General features: G+C 36.7%; 1 protein-coding gene across 1 annotated transcript in view; it reads left to right on the plus strand.

Moving 5' to 3' along the window:
* ITGBL1 (integrin subunit beta like 1) overlaps positions 1–12,059 on the plus strand; it is a 346,561-nt gene that overhangs the window by 181,145 nt on the left and 153,357 nt on the right. Inside the window, exon 7 of the mRNA XM_020964037.2 lies at positions 2,228–2,374. Within this exon, the coding sequence (XP_020819696.1) occupies positions 2,228–2,374 (147 nt within the window). The remainder of the gene's footprint in view (positions 1–2,227; positions 2,375–12,059) is intronic.

Genomic DNA, 12,059 nt, shown 5'->3' on the forward strand with positions numbered 1-12,059 from the left:
GCCGCTGGACCCTAGAAACCTGTAAAATCCTTGGTACTTAAAAAGCTGTTTATCTTTTTATTTAACTTTATTCACTCCTTCTTTCCCCAAAACACTATGGTAGAGTTGGTAATAGCATGGGGACATCTTAAGGTAAATTGTAGAGAAACAAATGTTATATCTCAGTTTTGTTTCTTTGCAATGTACTTATTATTCTAAGATATTTTCCCAAAAGAATTCAATCTTTAAATGACATCATTTTCTAGGCCAAGGTGATGATATTCACGTGTTGCTTAAACATTGTATATAGAATTCGTGATCACATTTTTCCCAAGATCTTAGAAATAAAAGCTGAAGGGGACCCTAAAAGCTATCTATCCATCTATCCCTCCCCTTCATTTCAGTAGCCCTCAGTGAAATGACTGATTTGGTCTTGAGGCATGATGTTAACATTGTTTAGAGGGGAATTTGGGAAAGTTCAAGCAAGTTCCTGCTTTTACTGTGCCATCTTCACCAATGATCTCTAAATTGCCAAGTCTAATGATATCTTCTCAATTCTCATGCTTTTTGACCTCTCTGAAGCATTTGAAATAGTTGTCCACCTTCTTCTGAATATCTTCTCTGTTTTTGTGAATTTCTCTCTCCTGTTCTCTTCTTATTACTTCTTAGTTTCTTTTGCTGGATCATTATCCACGTCACATTTACTAGCTATCCATACGTTTAGTTCAGGATTCTCTTGCCTTTTCTTTCTAATCTGTCTGAAGTGGTAACTTAACTAGTTCTATGAGTTGTTACACTATGAGAAGGTTACTAGATTCATATTTCTAGCCCTCACTCTCTTCTAAAGTCCAGTCGCCTACCATGAACTGCCTATTACATTTTGCAAGCTGGATATTACATGGGTGACTCAAAATGAACATGCCCCAAACTGGACTTGCTATCTTTCCCTTCAAACCCATCCCATTTCAAAAGGTACATTGGACTATTGAGGATCCCATCATTCACTTACTGTGGTTTAAAACCTCACTCACTTCGCATATGCCACCATGTCTTCTTATTTTATTCTCCACAAAACTGCCTTCTCTCTACTTACATAAGTAACTCCATTGTTTTCAGCCTTTATCATCTCTTGCCTGGATTATTGCAATAGTTTTCCAATTTTACATCTTCCTTCAAGACTTTTCATTCAAATTCATTCTCCATATATCTGCCTAAATGATTTTTCCTAAGGCATAGATCTGACTATGTTGTTCCCTTTATCCTCTAGAATTAAATAGAAATTCCCCTCTATGGTACTGAAAACTCTTCCTTACTTAGTCCCTTCCTACATTTCTAGTCTTCTTATGCCTTAATCCCTTCCATGCATTCTACATTGCAGTCACATTGGCCTATTTGCTGCTCTCTACAAATAACTCTTCAGCTCCCCTCTCCGCGGGTGTGCTAAAAGAAAATCTGCACCACTGCCTTTAAGGTCTATGATGTAACTCAAAGCCCAAAATCAAAGTCCAACTTATTTAACATCCCCAGGAGTAAATATAAGGGTCTTAGTGGGAATTAAGGAATTTCCAGTTGCAGTCATTTTGGTTTCCTTTGTGATACCAATTCCTTTTAAGTGCATTAGATCCTTAGAGGAGGGAACATCCTTTGCTCCAGGGTTTTCAATTGATCTTATGAACATTTCATATAGAGAAGTTTTAACTCTTTCCTAAGCCCTGGACAGCTATTCTGCAAGACCCTGAATTCCATGCAGGTTTTAGTTTAGTCTGTTTCCTAAGCTTCTTAGCCAAGTGATGAGTGGGGCTCAGAAGGCATAAACATTGACAGCAAAATAGTTTGGCTCCTATTCCCCACCCCCAAGTCATCCTCCTCAGCAGAATTTAATTATCATGAGGCATGAGGACATAGAAGGAAAAGTACAGCCACTAAGATAATCAAATTCCAAACCATAGCCATCCTGTATATTGTTTTTTAGAACCTAAGGGAGCTAATTAAATGACATGCAACTGGATTTCTCTCATACTGACCAATTCAGAATTTGTCTAGCAAAAGACTGATTTTATCCAGCATGGTTTAATTCCTTCATCATCATAATTTAATAAAAATTCATTTTTAAGAAATTTAACATTAAACAAAATACTTTACCTCCTTTTTCTTTAGCATATTGTCCAAAATAAGATCTTGATTCATAGAACACTTATTATTTGAATAGAAACAACCTCTGATTTAAAAAATCTGTGCTATTTTAAAGGTCATGGGCAGTGTAACTGTGGAAGATGTGACTGCAAAGTAGGCTGGTCTGGGAAAAAGTGTGAGCATCCCCTTTCCTGCCCATTGTCTGCTGAGGATAGCATCAAGAAGTGCCAAGGAAGTTCCAATTTGCCCTGCTCTGGAAGAGGTAAGTAAAGTCAGCCAAGCTTTTTCAGGTCCTTTTTATTCTATGCATGTGCATCCTTTCCCTCTCTCTCTCTCTCTCTGTCTGTGTTCTCTGTCTCTCCCTCTCCACATATATGTACACAAACATGTAATTATATATACATACATACATACACACATGCATACACACACATATACACATACACGTAGATATAGATTGCTTCCTTCAAAAGCAGATGATCTATCTTGTTAATTCATCACATCATGGCCCTCAATCACATTGATATACCACAACGTTTCAAACATTTTTCAATTTTGGATATCTTCTTAGTTTCCAATTGTTTTTTTCCCCCTTTTTGCCACCATAAAAAGAGATTCTATAAATATTTTTGTGCATAAATGACTCTTCTTTCTTTGTTCTCTTTTGAATGTAAGTCTAGCAGTGGTATAGCTGGGCCAAAGGGCTCTGCCTGAAAGGAGATTTGCATTTTCAATGCTAATAAAGAGTAGCATCTACATGACTGAGAACACATGGGGAAGGGGGAACACACTCATCAACTATATTTTGACCCTCTTCCTTTTCTCTTTGTTTTTCAACCTACTCTTTTATGTTGCTGCCTCTCCAGACCATTCTCCCCTTTGGCTTCTGACATATTTCATTCACTTTTGTTTTAGAAGATTGTGTGAAGGATTTTTAAAGTTCATGTAAGATCAATTTTGATGGTGATAGATGTGTGCTCTCCAGCCAGAGCACATGAATGACAGCACCTAATTGTCCCAGTGACATTTCTGAGACCTTAGAACATTGCTTGTGGAGCTTATTGTCTTTGGCAAAAAATCTTCGTCTACACCAGATATTTATGAATTGGCATCTGCTGTAGGGGAGAGCATGCAGTCTCAGGTATCTTCCCAACATTGGATCAACAGAAATTGGAGGCCAGAGAAAAATCCATCCAGGAAGAAAACTGATTCCATTCTTTTTGATTTATCAAAATGTGAAATGTGGTTTCATCTCTCAGATGAGAATAGAAAAGTAAATGTGAAATGGACTTTTGCGGCAATGAGTAATTGAAGTTATTACAAATGTTACCTATTGAAGTTGTTGATAGGGAAAGAAGGAAAGCTATTCTTTGCCTCTATGGATGACCTTCAATTTCATTTCATTTTTATCTGGGTTTCTTTATTGGTATTATTTATGCTAGAATGCTCAAAAGCTCAATATACTTTCTGTGCTTAATAGTCCCACCATAATTTCCCCATACTCAAATTTATACCAAGAACATTAACCATAGTGTTGTTTCCATGTACATAAAATTAAGCACTCTTTCACAGAACCAAAGAACTAAATATAGATTTTAATCAGTCTACTATTTTGCCTTTGTTTTTCCAATGCTATCTCAGTAGATTTGATGGTTGGGCTGCTATTTGTAAAGTCAAAACTTGTTTATTAGTGGCAGGAGAAAATGGCTAATAGGAAGCTTGTTCCTTTAATAGTATTTGGTATCACTTTATTATGAACTTAGAAGCTTGGGGGGGCGGGACATAAGCCATTTTGCTTCGGAGTATGGCTTGATTACCATGAAAATTCTGGTCTCCTAAGATTGCTTTTCACATATGGTGATGGGGGAAGGATTTGGAAATAGTGACCTCTAATTGGGTGAGGGTGAGAAATGACTGGTGGAGAGGCAATGTGTTCCCCTGGTATTCTTGAGCTGTCAGGAGAGAGTGAGGAACACTTCAAGCATTTTGGGTAGACCTCTACATGGTGAACTTATTGGAGGATTTTAATAAAGTCTCACAGAATGGGTGTGGCTGGATTGAGCTCTCCATCACAGAAGGGTACTTCCAAAGCAATGAGATTACAGAGCCATTTGAGTATTTTATACCTCTAAATGGAGATAGTCTGAGTACAAAAGACCTGTAAAGAAAAGAGCAGTCCAATGTGAAAATTCGTTTAATAGGAATGTATATGTAGAACCTATATCAGATTGCACTCCATCTTGGGGAGGGAGATGGGAAGGGAGGGGGAGAAAATTTGGAACTCAAAAGCTTATGGAAGTGAATGTTGAAAACTAAGAATAAATTAATTGAAAAAAGAAAAGAAAAGAGAAGTACACTGTATTCAGGCTAAATTCAAGAGTATGTAGTTCTATGTAATAACTGACATGATATCACATGTTGATGAAGGGATAGAGAAAATAAACACAACTAGAAATTTTACATAGTACTTCAAGATGAGGAGATAAAAATTCTGTTTTGTTTCATTTAAAACAAAAAGGGAATATGGGAAGGCCCGGTACATTGTGGGATGAATCCTTTGTGGCATATTTATGAATAGATATGAAGAAGAATTTGAAAGCATAAGCATGGTTGGAAAATGATTTTCATCAATGGGGGGTATACTAATATTTATGATATCTTAGAATCACTGGGGTTTTGGGATAGGTTTTTTTTTGTAATTTATTGTTTTTGAAATTCTATTTTGTCACTTTAGAAAGGCTTCAAAAAAAGAGGGGATCATAGAATATGAGAAATTCTCAGAGGAATTCTTTACAGGAAAAAAAACATTTGTTTTAAATTTATAGAAATAGCAATTCACCCTTTATTTCTAGATAATTATTGGAATTTTCACATATGATAATATGCAGATACATGTTGTGGACTTCACACATCCTTTCATAAATTTCTGCATAGAAATTCAGACATTCCTTTACTTCTATCCAAAAAAGTCAGGCATTCCTTTACTTCCATCCAAGACATGTATTTTGCACATCTTCCTAATGGTGCCAGGAACTTATTTTGCTATTATACTGAAGCTATGCATCACTATATTTTATTATAAAAATGTTGGGAGTGAGTACATAGCAATATTGCTTTGCATTTTTATAGCTCCTTTCATCTAAGCTTCTTGAAGTATTTTACAAGCAAATAATAACCTTATCCCTTTTTTTTTCTGACTGGGAAATTGAGGCATAGAGAAGTTAAGTGATTGGCCAAGGTACCATAACAAATTGAAACAAATTCAAGAATGAAAACCAAGAACTTTTGATTGCCAGTCCAGTCCTCAGACCAATGGATATCGCCCCTTTCCGTGCAACACATCACCACACCTGCAAAACTCCTTGGCACAGGGTATTTTTTGAAGCAAATGGCTAAATTGGAAAATTTTTTTAAAGGATTAGATTTACCGTTTATGAATGAAAAAGGCAGCTGCAGTTACACTAGCGAAAAAAGCAATTACAAGGCCCATCAATTCTCATGCTTCAGAGCCTCATCTGCACACCAGCTGGGGGTCAAGGAAGAATTCTTCTCTTGGTAGAGTTGTGTATAGTGATTCTGGAATTATTCAGGTAATGTTGCAGAGGAAATGGAATTCTAGATAATCTGTTTCCACCAGCAGGTGGTTGTGACAGTGACAAAATCACTGGTTTTGAAATCAGGAGATCAAGCTATTTGCTACCTGTGTGACCTTGGACAAGATACTGAACCTCTTTGGTTTTCACTTTTCCCATCTGTAAAATTTTACTAGATAATTGTTCAGGTCTCATCCAGAACTAATTTAAATTTACAGTTTAATTTATATTCCACTGTGTAGAATATAAGTTTCTTGAGGACATGGACAGTTTCAATTTTTTAGGTGTTTTTATACCTAGTACAGCAAGTGCCACACAGTAGGTGCTTTAAAATGTTTTTCAAATGGAATTGGAGTTACCTTTGACCTAGATCTGGCTGTTCAAGCCTGAAGGTAAGGGGAATAATTAACTGACTTCCTGACATTTGTTTGAGCACATTATTAAATGCATTCCTGGCTCTTTTTGTAGACTTTGGTTTGTTGAATATTTTGACTACATTCACTGAAAAAGAATCTTTTTGAACTCATCATTCTTCTGCCCACAAATATACAATGAATATCATATCTCCTTAATGCCAGGATTTTTAAGGATCTTTAAAATTTGCCTCTACCCTAGTCATCCAATCTTTTCCCTTATGCCTTCCCAAAAATGTACTTTCCATTCAGGTGATGGTAGGTCTAATTCCCTTCCACTGTGTCCTAGCCAGGTGATGTTGCTTATGCTGTCCCCACTATCAGAGATGCCCTTCTTTTTCCTCCTCACTTAGCTAAAAACTGTTCATCCTTCAAGTAGCAACTCAGATGTAACCGCATCCACAAAGACTTCTTCCAGTCCATGCTGATCTGTTGAGTTTTCAAAGGGTCTTAAGATCATAGGTTTAGAGCTGGAAGGAACTTTAGAGGTCAGTTAAGCTAATCATGCTCATTATTTTGTAAATGAGAAAACTGTGGTTACAAATGACAGAGCAGGTCAAATTAAGTCAACAAGCATTTATTAAACACCTGCTATGTGCCAGACACTGACTGAAAATACAAAGAAAGGCAAAAAACAGTCCTTGCTCTCAGGGAACTCACAGTCTAATGGAGGCAACATACAAACAACTATGTAGAAATAAGATTAGCAGTGGATAAACTGGAGATAATCTTGGAAGGAAGGCAGTAAGATTAATGGGGGACTAGGAAAGACTTCTTGCAAAACAAAACAAAACAAAAACAAACAATAGACTTTAGTCTAGACTTGAAGAAAGCCAGAGAAACCACGAGAGGGAGATGAAGAGGCAGATGCTTGAAAGGCTTGGGGGATAGCCAGGGAAAATGCCTTGAGTCAGGAGACTGAGTATTCAGTGCAAGGATTAATAGGTATGCCAGTGTCATTAGAGTGCAGAATATGGGGAAAGTAAGGTATTAAAGGTACCTGTAACTTAAGAAAAGGCAGGTTCAAAAGACAAAGGTCCTCTTGCTCCAGATAGTGTTCTTTCCACTCTCATGTTTCTTCTCTGTACCTCCATAATTTTAATTCCATACAGACTCTTATTTGCACGAGATAATGTTGCTTTATTCTCACTAACCAGTTGTACCTTGAGGGGAGGGATCACATGGTTTCCTGATCTGAACTCTCTTCTCTTAATTGTTCAGTAACTTACAGTTTTCAGATAGTTTTGTTTGCTACTTTTGTCACCACAAAAGCACAACAAGGTAAGGACCACTTCCTAAAGTTCTTTTTTTTAATCTCTCTCTCTCTCTCTCTCTCTCTCTCTCTCTCTCTCCTCTCTCTCTCTCTCTCTATATATATATATATATAATTATATTATTATATATATACAATACATATATATATATTATATATTATATACATACATATATATATATATATTATATATATATATATATATATATATATATATATATATTATATATATTCTTACATATACTTATCTATTCCCACAGATCTCAGTGTACTTTGGGGCTCCATAAATACCTGTTTGTATCATTGTTTGCCAAAACCTTAGTTTACAATCTAGTTTTATCTTAGAATCCCAAGATCCTGCAAAGATTTGGAAAAGACCTTAAAATACTAAGTGTGTGTGTGTGTGTGTGTGTGTGTGTGTGTGTGTGTGTGTTTGTGTGTGTGAGTGTGTGAGTGTGTGAGTGAATGTGAATTATATTCTCTTGCTGTACCTTCAATATCATTTAGCTATGAAAAGAAAACTTATTGGGTACTCCAGTTTAAGCTTGTGTTTTATAGAATTGATCAATATTATCATTTTCCATGATGTTTAATGTTTCAGTTATTTTCAATGAACAGTCTCATTTGATTGGCCAGATTTTCCAAAGCTTTTTTTGTTTTTAATGATTAAAAACATCTCCAACCTTTCCCTCAGCTTTCCTATTCATAAAATGTTTGCTCTCCCAGTGCTCAAATTTATGATCCCAAAGGTCCAGTGTCTCTGCTAGGTCTAAGGAGTATGCCTTCAAAACAAATGTGCTGTGTCTCTATGTCTTTAAGTGCTCTCGTCAGCTGTATAAAAAGTACCTCAGCCATCCCAGGATCTTCCCAGATGGGAGCATTCTTCACCTAAACAAATAGTGCAATGTCTGACACCATTTCTTATGTCAGTCTAGAACCTTTTTCATTCCATAATTTCATCCTCACTATGGCAACTAAAGATCCCCAAAATGGGAGAACACAATGTTGCTGTACCCTTCTGCACAAAAGAGGTTGCAGCATTGTGTTGTCATTTTACTTATAGGTCTATTTTACAGGTATTTGACTTTTTGATATTCATTTGTCCTTGTGCCTGAAATATCTTTTCAGTCCATGTACAGTCACATGGCTTTCTCTCTGCCCTTTATCTCTTCTGATGTTTTGATATCCTATCATTATCCTTATTCTGTATACACTATTACACATATTTTAGTTTTCCTGGCATGGATCCATGGAAGAATAAGAACCTATAGGATATTTTATAAGGAGGAAATGGAATTTAGGATTCTACATTAATATGAAAGAAAATTTTACATATTATAACATTCTAGAAAATAAGAGTTATGGCTTCATTTTTATCAGCTAATGTGCTTTAATTAATGAGTTCTACAAGATGTTTCAATACCTGTTTCCAAGAAAATTCTTTCAAAGAGAAATGGCCTGCCAAATTTCCAACATCTGGAGACTTTTCAGTTTTCATCATTGTTGAGTCTCCCCTTGTTGCCCTAAAATGATGCATCTAGAAGATTTCTTGCTTACATCTCAGAGGCTCATTGGGCTGGAAGGGACCACAGTAATTTACCAAAACAATTCCCTATGAATAACAATTTTCTATCTAAATTTTTTAGTTCACATTATTTTGTGACAGCAAAAAATTTATCTTTCTCATTCACCTCAGTAGATTTTTTGGGGGGTCTGGGGATTTGAATCAATGCTTCCTCAGCAAATCCAATCCAGTCTTATCCAATGAGCTTTTATTAAGCATATACTGTATTCAAAGCACTGTGTTAGGCACCACGGATAGAGGAAGACAAAAAAACCCCACAAAAACCCCCCCAAAAAGCAAAAAAAACCCAAACAGTCCCTGTCCACAAAGAGTTCATATGTTCTTGTACTTTACTGGGCAGGGGTCAGGCTTCCATTCAAACACAATACTCTACTACATATAATAAGAACATGATGACTATAATATAAAAAATTAATGAAACATCACAAACTTAAACCACTCTATAGTAGTAATATGGGTACTAGATGAAGGAGGTACAGTGAGTTTTCAGGTCAGTGGGGATTTTAATGTAATTCCTCTACTCGATTTAGAACCAATTGTTCAAAAGTTCTGAGTAGTGTTCCTCTTGACATGGTTTGTAACATTAGGAAGTTTCCTGTTTGGTGTCTGTTTCAGTTTTTCTGTAAATCATATACTCCAATTGATTATTACAATCAATTTCTGCAATTAAAATAATGGAAATGACGCAGAACATAAGCTTCTTGAGCTCAGTGAATTTTTGTCTTATTCATTTTTTTCCTAGCAGAGTTACTTAAATATAATATTTTAAGTACTCAAGAAACAATTCTTGAATCGAATTCAATTGGATCCTGATTGAATGGCCCTGTAATGACATATTAAAACTGTGCATGGGTTGGGGGCAGCTAGGTGATGCAGTGGATAGAGCACTAGCCCTGAAATCAGGAGGACCTGAGTTCAAATCCAGCCTCAGACCAAACACTTAACACTTACTAGCTGTGTGACCCTGGGCAAGTCACTTAACCCCAATTGTCTTAAAAAAAAACTGTGAATGAAACATGAGAAAATACTAAAGGATAAATAGAAATTTTAATCTTTTAGGAGTATGACAGTAAAGAATTAAGATCAGTGCTATATGAGGAGAAGGACATAATCATTATAATTAAATCTCTACTGTTCAGGAATGCTGCTACCCAATTAGTGTCCTTTGTTTTTGTTAGTCTTATTTCCTCTTTCCTTTCCTCTATTTTATAATAATGAAGGAGAAAATATAGGGAAGACTAAGAAGTCAATATTATACAAATGACATTTTAGCACTATGGAAAGTGGAAGAGGAGGAGAGTGAAAATGATAGACAAACATGAGAATTTTTAGTTATCTGTGGTTTCCACTTGCCATACTTTCAAAAATTGAAAGATAACTCCATTTTTCCTTCCTTCCTCTTCCTTCCTTCCTTCCTTCCTTCCTTCCTTCCTTCCTTCCTTCCTTCCTTCCCTCCTTCCTTCCCTCCTTCCCTCCTTCCTTCCCTCCTTCCCTCCTTCCCTCCTTCCCTCCTTCCCTCCTTCCTCCTTCCTTCCTTCCCTCCCTCCTTCCCTCCTTCCCTCCTTCCCTCCTTCCTTCCTTCCTTCCTTCCTTCCTTCCTTCCTTCCTTCCTTCCTTCCTTCCTTCCTCCCTTCCTTCCTTCCTTCCTTCTTTCCTCCCTTCCTTTCTTCCTCCCTTCCTCCCTTCCTTCCTTCCTTCCTCCCTCCCTTCCTTCCTCCCTCCCTTCCTTCCTTCCTTCCTTCCTTCCTTCCTTCCTTCCTTCCTTCTTCCTTCCTTCCTTCCTTCTTTCCTTCCTTCCTTCCTTCCCTCCCTCCTTCCTTCCTTCCCTCCTTCCCTCCTTCCCTCCTTCCCTCCTTCCCTCCTTCCCTCCTTCCCTCCTTCCTTCCTTCCTTCCTTCCTTCCTTCCCTCCTTCCTTCCTTCCTTCCTTCCTTCCTTCCTTCCTTCCTTCCTTCCTTCCTTCCTTCCTTCCTTCCTTCTCCCTTCTTTTCTTCCCAGTCACTCATCGGATATCTATTGAATACTGTTATCACTGCCAATAAATCTCTGGCAACACAGGACAGTTTATGTTCATAGACTGTAGTCAATGCAATGGGATGAAAGATATTTTGATAATTTTTGGCTGTGATATCTTATGTGGGAAATAGAATACAAACCTCCAAGCAAAATTCCTTGGCTAAGAAGGAAAGCATTCTAGTCAAAATTAGAATAAATATTGTCAAAGCCTATTTGAAGTAAACATGGAAAATTGGATAAGCTTTCAATTATAGTTCCTTTAAATAGGCATGAAACTGAATTTATGACAAGTGTGGCATTGCCTTTACTACAATGGCATAGTTATACTGGATCTATTCCTATGCAATGCAGAGTTCAGTATGGAGATTTGGCAATCAGATGGCTAATCCTAGTCAATAGAATTAAATCAGATAATTCAGGCTGAAAAAAATCTAATTTCTAGTTTAGCTATTTCCTATTTATATTGACTAAAACTTAAAAGTCTTCTTGTATTTTGACTTTGTATTTCTTCTGTGTGTGTGTATGTGTGTGTGTGTGTGTGTGTGTGTGTATACATATACATATATACACACATACACACACAAAGATAAAAAGAGAGGCAGCACGGAGTGGTGAACAAAGAGTTGTCCTTGACTTTAGGAGGACCATATTTAAGTCCTATCTCTGATACATTCTGGCTATGTGATGCTTGGTGCAGTCCTTTGCCTCTCTGTGCTCCATGTAACTTCAAATTGAAGGTTTTGATCTGCATTGACAGAGTTTCCTGCACCAATAATATTATGAATCTGATCTCTCTACCCCCTCATTTTACTTTGCATATGTTTAGTTACATATATATTATATATACATATGTCTGTGTATGTGTGTGTGCTGTTTCCTCATATTTAACTGTAAGCATCTTGAAGGCAGTACAGTCTTGCTTTTCACTTTATAACCATAATAGCTAGCATAATTTTACCACATTGGGATAGCAATAGGGATTAGGACTACAATTTCATTGAGATTGGGAACCTTTAGGTGAAGAAACTTCCCAAGTTAGTACATCCTCTGAAACTTATAATATTAAGAA

Source organism: Phascolarctos cinereus, unplaced genomic scaffold (assembly GCF_003287225.1).
Source record: "Phascolarctos cinereus isolate Bilbo 61053 unplaced genomic scaffold, phaCin_HiC Scaffold_7;HRSCAF=346, whole genome shotgun sequence".
Lineage (NCBI taxonomy): Eukaryota > Metazoa > Chordata > Mammalia > Diprotodontia > Phascolarctidae > Phascolarctos > Phascolarctos cinereus.